Raw genomic sequence first — 17,070 nt, 5'->3', positions numbered from 1 at the left:
TATTGTTCATTTCTCATTGGGAAGCAAGGAAAGATCTCCAGAGAGAAAAGACACATCCTGAACTCAAAGACTCCAGAGAAAGCTTCCAGAGGGAAGGGAAAAGCCCAGAACAGCAGCTCAAAAGTGATGTGGCCTGTGCTGTAGGAAGTGTCACGTTACCAGGTTGATGTTCTTGGCCTCTATGTGCTCCAGCACAATGGTGGAGAGGAGATGTGTGTCCCATTCCACAGCAGGATTATCTGGAAGATCCCTGAAAATGAGAAGTGCAATTAGTCACTTCACTGCTGAGAACTTTGCACAGGCCATACTAGAAAAGAGAGATCCCCCCTATCAGAGAACGAAATCAAGATAAATTTATTTACCATAAAAACCCTCTGAACCTTATGTCTTACAACACTGGATATTGGAAAGTTGAAAGGAAAACAGCAGTTCCAACACCCTCCTCATGGATTTGCCAAGGTCTCCCTTTCCTCTTACCATTAAGGCAGACTTTCCAACTGCTTTACTTCAAGCAACATCTATTTTGTCAACTCTTGTTCCTGATTCATCCCAAACATATTTCTTCATTTTCAACTTTATTTTAAAAATTATTTCTTTATTCAAAACCTCTTTTAAGTCATATTTTTCTGAAAGACTTCACAACCATAATCTACTGGTGAATTACACAGGAAAAGTGCCAATCAAACTCCTGCTCTCCTTTATTCAGGAAAAATCCATTAATCACAACCAGAGGACAACAGAGACATAATTATATGGCTTGGATTTGATAGTAGTTCTTCATCTGTTTATTTTGTGCTTTGCATACCCAGTTGGTATGCAGAGCATACTGTGACTGAACTCTCTGCCTGGGTATTTTGGATTGCAGGATTCTAGGGGCAGGAACCACGAGCCAAATGCAAAATAGCACCAGACAGCCAAGAGAACATTCCATATTTACACAACTGAGAGCTGAATTTGACCCCCCAGTCATTATGTCTGAACGATGCCAAGAAAACATTGCTTGCAAAGTTACAAAGGTTATTAGTAACAATAGGATAACACACAGCTGCTAAAGACTAATAATGACATGTTAAACGGGTCTTTTTCTCAGACCTTTCCCTCCTCTGGAAGTTGGTAATTGCTGTGAGGTGGTTTAGCAGAAAAGTGACTACACAGCATTCTCCCAGACACACGGGCTGGGAACTGAACCGATCCAGCTGTTTGCAGCACGGAGCAGGGGAGGTACATCCCAATTCCTCAGGCCCTGCTGACTCCCCAGACAGCAGGGACGGCAACATCTGCAACAGAACAACGGGAAAATGTCTCCTTGGCACATTCCACAGTAAAGCTCAGCCTGGGTCTTCATCAGAGGTTTTCTGGGCACGAATTTTCCCACTGCTGTTAACAGTAGTAGGAGTAGAAGGAAGATCCTGAAGTACAAACTGACCATCGGCTTTTCCCTGTTGTGTTCCGTGCTCCTGTTCAGCTCAGGCCAAAATAATGTGAATTAGAAACCCCAGCAGAAGGGAAGGTGTTCCTACACCAAAGCACACGTTCCAGCTCTGGGCCCTGTAGCAATATTACAGCTACAGAAAGTTCTGTGTTGTTCTCAATTCCCTCTTGTACAGACAACACCTTTGACTGATGTACACAACACCTGAGTGTCACCACTGGATTCCCTGGTCCATCTGGTGGCTGTCTCATCAGCTTAACAAACCTGCATCTCATCTGCTCAGACACAAACTTTTACATTTCCTGTTTGAAGATGAAGTGGCCCTGTTGACCCCGAAGATATGACAAGTCCCAGCATGTCACAGCAAGCCCTGAACAGAGCACATTTAAAAATACGCTTCAAGTAAAACATCCCAAGGAACACACACACAGAGCAGAGTCCAAGTGCTAGTCAACAGGGCTTCAGTTGTTCAAATGGTACCTTCAAGGTATGTTAGGGCTTCATCTGATAATATGAAAGCAGTAAATTAGTCTAAAGGGGATTCTGCACTGGTTATTTACAATGCAAATATCGTTGCCCTTTCTGGATGGGGGTTAAATGGAGCCGAGGAGGAAGTGAAGGGTCTCATTAAAACAGGAGGGCTGCTCCAACAGGGAGAGGTCAGGAAAAAAAAGTAGGGCTTGGAATTTATGATGTCCAGGAGGCTTTGGTGTCATAGCCACCGCACTCAGCTTTATTGGGCTGTCTCCAAAAAGGCTGCTGGGTAGTGGAGCAGGTTTTAACTAGTTTAGACAGATAAAGATCATCCTCGTCAATGGAAATGAACAGCTGGAGGCAACGGTTTAGAATCCCTGGAAACAAAACAATCTGAAGGCATGAGCAAATTAACTCCATGAACACTGAACTGATTAAGCAGGAATATTCCACAAAAAATCCTGCTTCTACTCACTTTCCTTACCCCCAGTAAGGAAAAGGAAATATTTTTCTTGCCTAATATTTGTCAGGGACAGAAGAGAAGCCGATCTTGCCAAACAAGACACACATGTACATAAGCACATTCATAACTCATTAGTAGCCACCATGGCCCATGGAAGTATTTTCAGCTCATTCTGCAAACAGGAAAAGTTACTCACAGTTAAATGACAAACCCAGAGTCACCCCAAGGAGTCAGCAGCAGAACTGGCAATACATTCATCCAGACTGCTCCAGGAAATGACTTTTTTTTTTATGGTAAGAGTTTGTATAATACTTTATAAAGTTGAAGGTGTGTTACCATGATAGTAGGGACCCACAGAAAGCAGGAGACCAGTAATACTCCACCTGTGCTCTGGATATCAATAACTGGGTCCAGGTAAGGATGAAAAGGGGACAAAGAAACCCAAGTCCCTTCACCCCATGCAGCAATGCCCACAGGACACAGTCTTACAGGAGGTCTCTACACGCCCAAGGAACTTTGTAGGGACATACAAACTTTGAGAACTGCTGTAGTTCAAAAAGCATCTATTCAGTTTAAAATATTATTCCTAACATCATAAACCAGTTCTCAGCAGACCTGAACAACGGTCCACTGACAGTGCTGCACTACTGAAACATGCTGCATTCATTGTGCTTCAGAAACATCAGCACTTAAATGGTTAACTCCCCCCTGCCTTCCCGGATAACGCCGATAAAGCCTCTGAGCTCAAGGTCGAAGGGCTGAGATAAAGGACTGTAAAGGAGTGAAAATTAGCACATTCCCTGGAGCAGCCTGGAGCTTGTCCCAGGAGACACAGCTCCCCATCGCCCTGCCCCAGAGATCTCCTTGTTGCTGCTGTCAGTCACTACCACAGATCAAGACACAAATCCTGCACCGGAGGCCTCCCAGGTCACGCTGCTGGAGGGGGCTGGTGGCAAGGGCAGAGGGGTTTGGGCACTTGGCCTCATTTCCACCAAGCCATTCCAGTCTGGAAGGAAACTTTATGGGCATTCCATGTGCCTGATACTGAATGCAGGTGGCTGCTTGGATGCAGGGGAAAATGGGGAGATGCATAGAAGAATGTACTTTCAATGGAATAAAGCTCCAGAAGAGTTGTTTTCCCATCAATTTTCAGTAAAAGCCATGCTGTGCACTGTACAGGGAATTTACAGCTGTGCCAGGAGATCTATAGCCTCAAGAGAGGCAAATGGAGAACTGTGGTGCTGCAGTTGCTGCAGTGTGGAGAAGGGTCTGTCTCTGCTCACCAATTCCAGCAGGACCAGTTGTGGGAAACATCGTGTTTGGAAAACAAAACTTTGTACCTTTCTATTATCCATCCACTCTGGGTAGCAAGAAGCAGACAGGACTCCTGCTTTTCTCCATCTCACTCCCTTGCTTTCCTCCTTGCCACGCTGAGCACACAGAGCAGACAGTGGCATCTGCAGTTCCCCCTCCCTAGATTTGCACAGGAAGAATGCAGTGGATGTCCTGGATATTCTGGCCTTTGTAGGGAGCTACAAGGGGGCCCCAGCAAATCGTATCAGCACATTAAACCACAATTCCACCTTGTGCAGGTCTTGCCCAGCAGCCTTAGAGCTGAATGGGAGACATGTCAAAAATCACTGCCTGCTGCCAGCTCCTCTCCAGGCCCCTTCCTCTGCCTGCTCTGGGTTGTAGCTCCTCTTACACCTCAGCCTGGCCCTTAAAACACTGTGCCTGTTGCCAGCAGTGCTATCCCTGCCAGCAGCCAGGACAACTTTGTAGGGTCGTCTTTCTAGGAACATTTGGGCTCAAGATGGCCAGATTCCTGTCATTTGGAAGGTCACTTTTGGCCGAGGCAGAGATTTAAAAAACTTCACAGATATATATTGCCAAGTTATACCCTCCTTCCATGATATACTGCCCAATCCCTGTCCAATTTTCCACTGCTCATCTTCCACAGGCCTTTCAGCAACAGCCAGTGCCTTCATTCGCACAATCTTCCTTCAAAGCCTTGCACATCATTCATCCTGCTCATGAACTAAGCTCTCATGACTGCTCTAAAGGTTAAGTTAAACCAAACAGTCATTCTGTGTGATGTCCACGTGGCTCAACAAACAGCAAATGGGCTGCACTTTATGGGATAACCTTGAGATCCACCCCTCCTGGAATCTGTGAGCCAGGAAATCCCCAGGCCCTGGTGGCTCTGGATACCTGACAGCCACCCCCATGGGACTGTCAGGCTCCATCTCTGCCTTGACATGAAGCCTTTATGGGAGTGGGCAATAGGGTTCCTTCTTGGAGATGTTTAGGTCTCCATCAATTCATTCCAAGACACCAGAGCAAAACTTTCAAGGTGCTGATGTGATTTTCCACCCCACTACACACCAAAAGGGTCAAAATTAAAGAGTTTTCCCCATTTCTTACTGTTTTTTCATCCTGCAGCATGACCCTAATCAGTCCAAGGCTAAGGAGCAGGAAACATTTTTGCATATTTTCTCCTCCTTATCCCCAATGAGTGATTTTACATCAAATCAGCCCAAAGGTCAGTAGGTTGATGGTGGAAGCAGGTGAGCTGCTGTGCACGAGTTCCCAGCTGGAACAACCACCAGTGTGTTTGCTGGAACAGAGGATGCCCTTTGTGTAAAGTTGTAACTGTGTAAAATGAACATCTGGGCAATGAAACTGGATCAAAAAGTGAAACATCCCACAGAACAACATGACGTGAGTGCACAATTAGTGAAAAAGCCATGTGATGACTAGAGGCAATCAGTGACCTTTATATCACAGCATCAAAGTAATTGAAAAAACTGTGTAAACACAAATGATTTCATGCTCTCCAAAGTAGAGCACAGAATTTTTATTTTGGAGATTATTCTGAGATAAGTTAAGACCGGAGAGCCCCAGGTCTCGAAGCAGAGCCTCTAAATCCTGACATTTATAACTATTCATAAATTTCTCTTCCTATAATGGGCAGTTACAGACAGGAGGGAAATATTGCTGTTAGGCTGCATGGACGTCTCTGATTCAATTGAAAATAGCCCACTTAGATAAATGATCAGCATCTTGCAACATCATGTTCTACAGAGAACAGATGCTGTGTGCTTATTGGAATGTAACAACCTACAATTTAGGAAAGAGATGGACTCAAGCAGGATGTTAACTGTCAAATGAAAAACCACCTACGACAGAGAAGCTCAAGCTGAAATTTTTACACCGGCAGCTTCCTCCCTCTCCTCATAGTAAAGAAACACAGGCTATTCTGAGAGTTGTATTTTAAGACTGGAAATTAAAATCTTAGGGTTTGGTGTAGGTAGGAGGTAAAGGAAGTGGTGAAAATGTTAATGACTGGAATATTATCAATAAAATGCACTTCAAACATTTCACAAAAGGATAAAACAGAATTGACGTAATCCTTTTCTCCCATCCTCAATGTCTAAGTATGGACCTACTTTATACAAGTTTCAAAGGTAAATTAGGTAGGTTTAGATGCCAGGGAAGTGCTGAGGTCACTGCTGTGGCCATGCCAAGCAGAAGTTGTGGGTAAAGGGAAAGGACGCAAAGACTCAGCACTCCAGGAGAGTTCTCCACTGAGCTATGGACAGACCCAGCACACCTCTAACAGGTAATATTCCAAGTTCCTCCATAACTCCCAAAGGGTAAATGGTAATTAGGTCTCAAGGGAACATGCTCTTTGACTTGGGCATGATCACGTGATCCTGTCTGAGAAATAAGCACCTTTTGGGTTTAAATTCAAAGGAATTATTACAGCACACAGGGCTGGTTGTTTGCAAAGATCTATCCAAATGTCCCTGTACTCTTTTTTTTTTTAATGAATTATTGATGATTTCTCAGCAGAGACTGATGTCTATTCACAGAGATAACACAATTGCTTATCATAATTTGAAATCTGGTATTCATTTGACGTCTGTGCTTCAGCGCCTTGTTGATAAATTACAGCACAAAGCTCTGCAGGAACAAGTTCATATTCAATGTCTTCAAACAAAAACAATTGATGGTTCCTTTTGAGACCAGAAATGCATAGAAACTACAGTGGCTAAAGCTAGTTTTAAAAAGTGAGTTTTTAAAGAAGGAGAAGGCATCAGGCCCTGCTGTGTAAGACAGGAACCAAAATTCAACTCATCTAATTCTGAACTGATATTTAGTCACAGCTTTTGTAACTTCTGCTCTTCACACCTGTGAAATGGAAATAATTCTATGTTCACCCCTATGTAAAAAGTTTGGGATCCTACTAAGAAAAGTGTTAAGTTCTCTGATTTCTAGAAGGAAATGTAAAACATATGTCTTGGCAACCCTGTGTACTGGGAACCCCATAAACCTGTCCTTTACTCATTGCATTGTCTTCCCATGGGATACTGAATCATGTTCAGTATCTTAGTCCTGGCTTGAAGGTCTAGCCCAAAATATACAAAATACTGCATAAAGCTCCAAAAGTATGACTACAGTGAACAGTTGTGTCCATATGGAGCAGAGGAACTCTGCAACAAGGATAACATCTCCAACAGTCAGGACTTCCTTAGGAGCTGGTGCCAAACAGTGAAAGGGCTCCCAAATCACGTCATCACAAACCACTTTGCTTTCAGCTGCAAACAGCAGGAATACTCCTTGGAACATGTTCTTTTTAGCAGAAACACTGCAATATTTAAAGTTAAATCCCCCAGGCTCTGCAGAGCACATAAGAAAGCTGAGACATCTGGGCCAAGTGTTATCCCAACAATGGAGACCCTGTTTGCCAAGGCACAAGGCAGGGGTTGGGTGTGTCACTGGGCACCTTGCTGTGGTCACACAGGTGTCACCATGAGATGCTGAAGCTCAGGAGTGTGATTTCTAGGAGGGACACACCACTGGAGAACAGTATTCCTGGCATATGTCTACAACTCCTTGTCTGATCCTCGGTCTCACCCACCTGTGGGTGACATGCCCTCAGTCACCAGCACTGCCCCAAAGCTGTGCTGCCAACACAGGACCTGCAAGAGGAGAAACGAGACCTGGGAGTCTCACGTGCAGGTGTCACACTCCGTGGTGTCACAGTCCATGAGTGACACTCCTGTTATGCCTGTGCTGCTGGCACATGCTCAGGAATTGGTGTGCAGAACACATCTGACCTGTGCAGTTGTTATCACTGACCAATCAATCACACAAGGCCATGAGCACTGAGTACCCTGCTGCCACACACAGCTTGGAGTCCAGCTGCCAGAGCAAGGACAGGGCTCCAGTTCACATCTGATCTCTCCAAACTCTGCTGAGAGGCCCCAGCCCCAATTTAAGCAGAAGTCTGCAAAACCACACAGTGCCATGGAGTGTGTCTGGATCCCTGGTGAGACTGGTAGTAACAAAACAACTAAGTTCAAGTCCCTCAAGAGAGTTCTTTAAAAAGTGAAGCAGTTTCCCTCCTGTTACCTTTCACTCTCAAGTTGGGTGCTGTGTATTATGCTACTTAATCCCAACTTTCATTCATGTTTGAGCTGCAGTCATTTTGCACATGCACTACACCCCAAGCCAAGGCAGTGACAGCCCTTTGTCCCTGACAGCCATTCTGGGACCAGAACACATTCTGTGTCCATTGGCTGAGTGGGGCCTGCAGATCCCACGTCGGTGACACATTTCCAGCCAACATTTAGGCTGTTTCCAGCACTAACAGACTGCCAGCAGTGACTTGCCAAGTGCTGGGCAAGAGGCCTCCCTTTCATTTTATAGAAGCTGGACTTGTCTGTGATCTGTTGGGGGCCATTAACAGAGGTCACTGAAGACATCAGTCAGAGGCAGACAGCAGTTTCAGGAGATTTGGGGCTGCCATGCTGAATTAGGAGGCAGCAGTTCCTCCTCTGGCCCACTGCAGTGTGGTTTGGGCAGCAGACAACAGGGCAGTGTGGGATGACCTCAATTCCTCTGGCACTTTGGAGAGGTATCCAGGAAAGGAGAGCATTGAAGACCCTACCTAGGTCAGGAAAACAAGAATACATCAACCTTTTCCTAATTATCTGTTGGCAAAGTGCATTTTAGCATTTGTCCTAAACAACAGATCCATTAGCAACAACTGGCAATTTCCTCTGCAGCCCTCTAATAAGGGAAACATCTTCAAACACACAGCTGTCAGGGATCTTGGAGCACAACTGCTGGGCAAAGGGGTGTGCAACAGACTCAGTTCAACACCTTCCTAATGCCAGGAAGATGGATGGAACTGCTCAGTGGAAAGCCTGAACAGCAGACACAGACTACAGCAGTTGGTGGCCCCTGGGAATTTTGGTCCACATTCCTAGAACAATCTGCTCGTCTGTGTCAGCTCCCAGAGGAGGGATAGACTGACCCAAATCCAGTAAAAGGTGGAGTGGTCTCTACTAACACCCAGCTCCCTGGGCTCCATTATGTACCACTTCAGGGTGTCTCTGGCCACTCTGGTATTTTGGACAGTAACAGGGGAAGAACACAGACCATATTTCTCCCAAAGCACCATCTGTACTATAAGGAATGAGCATCACCAGACCTGTATGAGGTGATCAGGCAGATCCCAGAATAGCTCACAGCCATGTTCACCTCCTCATTATCATTGCTGGCTTTGCCATAGTGTCTAGGAATTCCTCTGGGGCCTGACAGTCTAAGTTGTCCTGAGAACAAAAAGCCCAGCAATCCCACAGTCACAACTGATGTTTTAAAACTGAAATACAAATGACCAGCAAAACCAGGACACCTAAGAGCAGACCACAGGACTTCACTCCTCCCTTACTTTTTTCTTTTGTTTTGTAAAATGCTTTGGAAAAAAGAACAGCTCAGCAGGGGAGAGCTTGGGACAGGGTATGTTAACCCATACACCAGGAAGCCATGTCTAACTTAGACCAGTCCTGGCACCACTGGACCAAGGACAGACGTCCAGTTTCAAAGTGCTGGGCAGGAGGAGTCACTGGACAAGTAGAAAGGGAATACAGAGTGCTCTTAGCCAGGTTTGTACACTGGTATTGTCACACATGCACCATAACATGCCCAGGACCCCACAGCAGAAAGGATTCAAACCCAAGGAGAAGGAACAGAAAGTCTCTCACAGCAGCCAGCAAAATTTTTCAGAGGCAAATTACTGAAATACCACAACCTGCACATGCCAAATAAACCTGGTGACCCTTCACCACAGCCTCAATATTAAATTTGTTTACTCTTGGAATGATAAATACACCACAGTGTACAGCCAAAACCAGTTCTGACTCTGGCCCAGGTAAGTCAAACAGGACTTTGCCACTGACTCAATGGCCAGACCCTCAAAGAGCAGGGCAGCCAAAAGCATAATCACTTCGACCAAAGAGAGATAGACCTCGGTCTATTCCACATAACAAATAAACTACAGTCAGAAACCCCAGGAGACAGCTTGTAGCCAAATCAATCCGTCAGCCACTTTAATTAATCATCTAGAAAGGGAAAGCACAGAATAGTCACTTCATGGACATTGATTTCTCATGCCAAAACTTATGTAAATGCAGATGCAACTTCAGCAGAGATCTCAAGAGGATGATGGCCTGATTCCAAATGCAGCTTCCCATGTCGCAACATTCCAGCTTCCCTCTACCAGTTCCATCCAAAAAAAGTTTCATGGTTTCTCAGCCTCTCACAAACTACCATCTCCTGCAATCCATTTGATCTGTGCAATGATACGGGAGCTTTACTTCTTGAACTCATGGGGTACCCACCTCTCTAACACCGAGGTTCTGATGCCCTGAGCTCTCCAGCTGGGTGCAAATTTCATTACTACCATCAAATCACTTCTTTCTATAAGACACTGTCTCAGAAGTGAAACACCTATCTGAACTGCGAGCTCGATCCCACGAACTCCACTGACATGCAAAGTTCCTGCTCATGCAAACAAGGCTCTTGTAGGCACTGTCTTGCGGGCCCCACTCATGTGAGTGCCCCAATTACATGACCCAGCTCCGGGCCGGCTCCGCTGCCAGTGAAACCCCCGCCCCGGCTTCCAGCGCAGCCAGCCGGGAACTATGCCTGGAACTCCATTTGCGGCAGCTAAGTGGGACTCGGCAACAATGAACAAAACGAGCACAAACGCATCGACCTTTATCGCCGAGCCTCGTCGGAGCGCTGGTTCGATGCCAGCGTTATGCAATGGCTTCGCTATGGCAACAGCCGGGCTGCTCGGCAGTAACCCCGGCCCGCAGCCTCTGAACTCTGCCCCACTGCGAGCGAGCCTCCCCTCGCCCGGCCGGCTGTTTACACTGCTCACATGACGGCCCGAGGGAGGCTCCTGGCACCCGCCCGCATCCAGCCGGATTTCCAGGACCAGGCCAAGACCGCCAAAGGCTGGGAACGATTAACTCTTGCGAGCGGGGCCTTCCCGCTCCAGCGGCTGGAGAAAGGACCGTGAGCGGAGCTTCGTCCTCCCGACATCACTGCGGGAATTAGGGCGTTCATCGAGGGGATAAGGAAATCAATAAGCTCTAAAGAAGGAACAGTATCTTTTTTTTCTTAACGAGTGAGGATAACAAACAGGAGCTGGGACATAACACCTTCACCACGAGCTGCACGTACTCGGGTTATATGAGATTGCAAAACTCCAGCAGTGGCACCAGCCCCATGGCCCAGCCCTGAGCTCTGGAGCACTTACAAGTTCCAGGGGCACAGGGGAGGCTTTGGAGACAGGGACTGTGCTCTACAGGTGCCTTGCTGAAGTGGTTATTTAGCCTTACGGCACAGCTCCATAAGAAAAAGCTGCAGGTTCCCAACCCGCTGCTGTGCCATCGCCGTGTGAGCAGGACGGCTCCTGCTTCAGCACTTCCACAGCATTTCTTTCCACACATTAACAGATGTTCATTAACTCACCCCCCTGTGAGGCTGGTATAGGGAAGCAAGCAGGTAATAACCTCCACATTTTATAATGAGAGAATTAAGAGCTCAGGGAACTCTCCCTGGAGAGCCCCAGGCACCAGAGCTGAGTCAGGGGCAGAGCCTGGAACGGAGCCTGTGAGCTCCCAGTGCTGCAGCACCCACACACTCCAGGAATATGTTTCACTGCCTGGGGCAAACAACAATCCATTTTTCAACAGGCGTTTTATAGGTGCTCTGCAGAGCCTCATGTATTCCTGGCCCTTGGACTAAGCAGAGAACACATTAACAGTTGCACATTATCCACCATTACACCAACATCAAAGGAGCTGCTTAAAAGTCCCCCCCAAAACCTGCCCAGGGCTGGAGTGTTGACCCCTGCATCACCTAATTGTGCTCTGCTATGACACAGCCCTGGATCACTCATTCTGTCAATACTCTTGGCTACTTTTCCTTGTACTTGTTACTTAGGAATAGTCTATGTAAACTTATGTCTTGCCCTAAAATATTATATTTTTCAGTGAAACCCTGTTATTCCTAGTAAGAGGTTGTATGGATTTCTCTTCTTTGCTACGCTGACATTGTAACAAGAACAGACCCTGCAGATACAGCACTGAAAAGCAGTGCCTTGACATCAGAACTTCCTTTGACAGCTTCATCCCCAGTTATCCCTACATCCAAATATAAAAGTGTCATTAGAAACACGGAGAGGAAGTTCATTAGGTCTGGCTAAAAATTTAAACACTCACAAATTTCAATTTAAATCAGTGGTTCAGTCTCACTTCTGCAGAAACAGGCTCGCTGCAGTAACCTGTTTTTTGACCCTCCACCAGTAAGACCAGGTGAACTCTCTGACATTCCTGTATCAGTTCTCATTCAAGCCTTGGCCTTATTGGCACCGACCCTGCAAACCCCTCACCTCTCTTCCCCACAGGTCAAACCTCTCTCTGCCAATGTTTTATCCTGCAATATTTACACAATGTCTTTTCCAAGGCAAATGATAAACCAGCCTTGGCAGCCCATCATGTGGCTACTTACAAGAAGAGAAATGTTGGGTATTTGGCTTATGAAACAAATACAGGAAGAAAATATTTATAACAATGCTACTGTTGAAATAAGGAAGACCATAATTTATTACAGATGTGACCCTTCTAAACTGAAGGGTTTAAATCTTGCTGCTGCTATGCAGTGACATGAAGCAGAATGGACTTGATGAAGAATACATCTAACTTCAGTTGTAAATTGCCCCCTTTTATCCCCTGCCATTTTGTACCCCAAAATATGCACAACATTTGCTTTGTTCAAGCACTGTTTGGCAGACTATTCAGTGCTCAGAAGATTTAAAAAATGACTGACAGGAAAACATTCATCCTTCATCTGAAAACAGACTGAACACTTTTACATTTAACAAAATTCAGTTACTTATTAACTGAATTAATTATTAAAGAAGAGAAAATGGCACGTAACTCAAACAAGGTTTGTTAAGATTACAGTCACACATAAAGAATGTAGAATGTCTGTGAATGGAGAAAGGATAAGTAATGAATTGAATTATTCCAGTGCAAATAGCAATTGCAGAGAAACAGTCTGACGTGAGAAAGTACTGAAATTACTGTGCAAGGAGTTTGCAGGTACAGTGAGATGGTTAATACGTGACTGGTTGCAAGAGGGGGCATGACTTGGCATGGAACTGCAATCAAACCGTTTTCATTTACTGCTTCACTTGGTACAGGAGTATCAGATAACAAAATATTCACCCTAAATCCCATTTCAGTTTCTAAAAAGGTGTCTCAGTGCCCTGCACTGCTGTAAAAAGTTATTTTTTTTCATTTTAACCAAAATTGATTGAAGAAGCTACAAGAGGCAAAAGCTGCTCGACGATATCCAGCAAAGCATTCATTTCCCTCCCTCCTGATCTCTTGTGCAGTGAAACTGAGATATAAAACACCACCCACATTTGCAAAATTTCATGCACATCAGGAAAAAGGTGAATATGTGACAGATGAAAACATTCACTTCCTATTTGCTTCACCACGTTCTGGTTTCTCCTTTTTAAAAGGTTGGTGTTGCATCATCCGGACAGTTTCCTACAGAACAAATCACCAAAAGTGCCCCAAACTGGCTTCAGTATCTCTACCAAGAGCAACAGTAGAACTCCATGAGCAAACTAGGAAAATCCATCCCACTACTTTGAGGTATTGAGTATCTTTTGCAGTGTTTTATTCATAATATGAAAATACCTATATGTGTGTTTAACAACTTGCCAGCATTACTTACCTCCTAACAGAGTATCTGATTCTTTTGACAGTTGCTCTGTGTTGGGAATTCTGCATTGCTGGCACTCTTTGTTGGTGGGTTGGGTTCTCTTAAACAGTATTCCTCCTTGGTAGTGGGGTTATGTTAAATGCACTCCCAACCCAGCAAATGTCCCTTTAAGGAATTTATTCTTTTTACTAGTTTGCTCTAATCTGAAGCACCACACCCACCAACTTCTAATTCAAGTTTACACTGAAAAACTTTTGTAATTTCATGTATACTGACTGAACTAAGGCCAGGGGGAATAAAACCATTAAGATTTCACGTGAACTCAAAGAAGAAAGGCTTCTTGGGTAATGTAATTACAGAGCACAGACCTCGTAAGAGGAAATGAACTGCAGGGATTCATTTGATTAGACCTTTTTTTCCTTTCCTTTTTAATGACAGCAAGGGCTCTCCTTCCCTCACCCCTCCCAGTCTAACAGTATATATATTAAGGAAATTCTTAGCAGGCAGGAACTGGGACTGTTACAGACAGATGTTTCAGTGGGACACTGAAATGGGGTGGAGTGTGTCCATGATTTTTTCACAAGTCCCACCTACCTGCAGCCCTGACATCTTCCTGGAAGTGATTAAAGAAGTAACAGTACCTGTGCTCCTGACTAGTGCCCTCTTTTTGTGGTATGTTAGGGAGATTATGGCTAAGCACATCCTGTGCTGTTTGGACTCTCTGTGTGGTCCCATCCAGTCCAGTTTTGAGTATCTCATCCGTCCTGGTTGTTGCTGGTGAGGAGACCAGAACAACACTCCAGCTGCCTGAAGAGTTTGCACAAGGAACTGAGGCTGTGTCCCATCACATCACCTTTCCCACACCAGGACAAAGCTGGGGAAGGGATCTGTGGGCCACTTCATGCTGCCATATTCAAACCCTGGCAGTGCTCTGGGCTGTGCAATCCTCAGGGGCAGGGACTGGTTTATTTAGTTGTCTTGGTAACATTGTGGTTGACCTGGGTTGACCAGATCAGTGTGACTTAATCATCCCAAGGAGAAGGAAACAATTGCAACAAGTGCAGAGCTAATTACTGTGGGTTCCCTCCCTGGAGGGACTTCCTCAAGCTTGTGTCTCAGGTTCCCAACCTTTGCCCTGCCCAGGCATTCCAACAATTCTGACTGTGCATCTCCCTGTGACAACCAGGTCACCTACAGCCCTTTGCTGTGTACTCTGCACCATGGATCTGTACATATTGACTACCTGTGCACTCTCTATGGCTCACGGGCGGGTTATAAACACATATTTACACTGTGTCAATACTCCAGGATCTTATTGACAGCCTGTTAGGTACAAGGTACGATGTAAAGGGTATGTTTGACCTCTTAAGTGTGTTTAAACCCTCTTTTTCCTCTCTCTGTGCAATAATGCAGCTGTGGAAATCATCTGAGACAAATGGTCCCCTGATGTAATCATAACAGAGCTGGAGGAAAGGCAATTTCAGCAAAAATCTTGAGAGCAGAATCTGCTCCTGTTTTAGTCTGACCTGTTCTTGCAGAAGCAGCACCACAGAATGTTTTGCAAATGGATTTGTATTTACATGCTTGGCTGTCAGTTGTAAATGTTGCTCCTTGTCTGTATAATAATTACATGGAATGCTCAGTGGAGATGTTTTCTAAATTGAAATAAATAGAATCAACACAGACTTGAGTTAACTGCATTGTCACATTGTATGAATAAAACACACTGATGGATACTCTTGGCTAGTATTCAATAGGGATTTGGTCATTGCTACTGCTATGCAAACTGCATTTTAAAAGGTGTGCTAGCAGTTTAAAAATTCCATTTCTGTCTAACTTTTGCCTCCTATTGTTATCAGTAACTCCTAGGATTCCTCAAATAAAAAGAGTCACCTCTACCACACAGTCCAAAGGAAGAAAAAGAAACATTTCAGAAAATAGGTATGCACAGCTGTAAAACCATAACACTGGGTAGGGAACTAGGGGCTGGACATTATATAAAAATTACTCAGCATATTTTTACAAGTTAACTTCAAAATCTCTTCATTTCTTGCATGTATTTCTCCAACATCAGACCATGGTGCCTGATGAACTGCTACAGTAAAACAGACTCCTGGACCTTCATTTGGCTTTGCAGTTTATACAACCTTTAGAGGATCTCACAAAATGACTGCCAAACTCTAAACATGGTCCCTTCCTTTATCATCCCAAACAGATAAAGGTTGTTTCAGTTCACTGCTAAGGCACTGAAGCATGTACAGGTCTCATCTGATTACAGAGAGCTATAATGCCCTGAGGCCATAGGGACTGTCAACACAGCTGTCCCTGTGTGCTAAGACAAAAGTCCTGCCGGGCAATCCCTGAGTCAAAATGGAAACACATCTTCTGAAATGGATTAGGGGTAAGGACAAGGACTGTAAATAGGCCAGGCAGCCAGGAAAGTTTATTTAAGTATTACTAAGGAGATTCTATTGAGGTGTTAGAAAGTACCTTGACCCTGGAGCTGTTTTGCAAATCTAAGGGTTCTTCAGTATTTTATTCCTCTGGTCGCCTGTTGCCAACAGAAGAACATCCAAATGAGCATTTTCTGAGTGGGTTTTGCTTTAGACACACAAGATCACACACAGTGTGTATAAAGCTCACCAAGAAGGGAAGTGCAGAGATCTGCACACTAATGGCATAATTAGCTCTTGGGAGAAAAGCAGTTCTGCTGCATCAGCACCAAGTGGCTCCCACCCTCAACCCATCCCACACCCTCAGCCATCCCAAACCCTCACCATCCCACTCTTCACCCATCCCACACCCTCACCCATCCCATGAGAAGCAGCTCTCATTTATCCTGGCACAGGGATGTGCCAACACAGCTTGGGGACCCTCAGGAGTCCTGCACAGCAATGTACCCACTCCCCCTTCTCATTCCAGGAAGGACAAACCTTTCTGGAATTTCTCACTGAGTGAGAGGTAAGCAGAGAATTCTTTAATAAAAATGTGCCACTCCATCAAATTTTTCACTGAATGATCTCTCAGTCTTCCCTAAAGGGAAGGGGACCCAGGAGCCACCTTGTCCTAACTTTGAGGTGTCTAACTTTGAGACACAGAGGATGTCCACATCTGTATGGGGACAATGGGACATGGAGAGGATGGAAAATCCTGGCACAGCTGCAGTCAATGGCAAAAATTCTGTTCCCTGCCACTCTGCAGCAGAAGCAAACTGGAGCAATCCTGTCTCCCAGTCGTGTCAACCACTGAACAACACTATCTCCTGAATTTAAATCCTCAGGGTTAAACATTCCCAAATAAATTACTGTTAATGCAGATCACTTTAAGGCCAAACTAGTCTGGGCTACATTGTTTAAACATTAAGTTCTGCGGGTTTATTTTTCTAATACCACGTTTTTCTTTCTTTTTAATTAATTTTCTGGTCATCCGTGGCTTAGAAAATGATTGATTCAGTAGATATGTGCTCCCACATCTGGGCTTTCTTTAAACAAAGTCACAGAAATGATAAATCTTCTCCTACATGATACTTTATTGCTTCCTATGTTCATGGTTCCAGTGTTTTAATCATAACTAGAGGCTCAGACACTCCCATCTCAGCATG

At 44.9% G+C, this 17,070-nt stretch overlaps 1 protein-coding gene across 1 annotated transcript in view; it reads right to left on the bottom strand.

Moving 5' to 3' along the window:
• The window catches only part of PIGL (phosphatidylinositol glycan anchor biosynthesis class L), a 57,378-nt gene that overhangs the window by 20,417 nt on the left and 19,891 nt on the right, over positions 1 to 17,070 (bottom strand). The window contains exon 3 of the mRNA XM_051809708.1: positions 160 to 250. Within this exon, the coding sequence (XP_051665668.1) occupies positions 160 to 250 (91 nt within the window). The remainder of the gene's footprint in view (positions 1 to 159; positions 251 to 17,070) is intronic.

Source organism: Manacus candei, unplaced genomic scaffold (genome assembly GCF_025592945.1).
Source record: "Manacus candei isolate 608988 ecotype Guabito, Panama unplaced genomic scaffold, ASM2559294v1 h1tg000076l, whole genome shotgun sequence".
NCBI lineage: Eukaryota > Metazoa > Chordata > Aves > Passeriformes > Pipridae > Manacus > Manacus candei.
The sequence above is the reverse complement of the archived record's forward strand: the minus strand, read 5'-3'. Positions and strand labels throughout refer to the sequence as shown.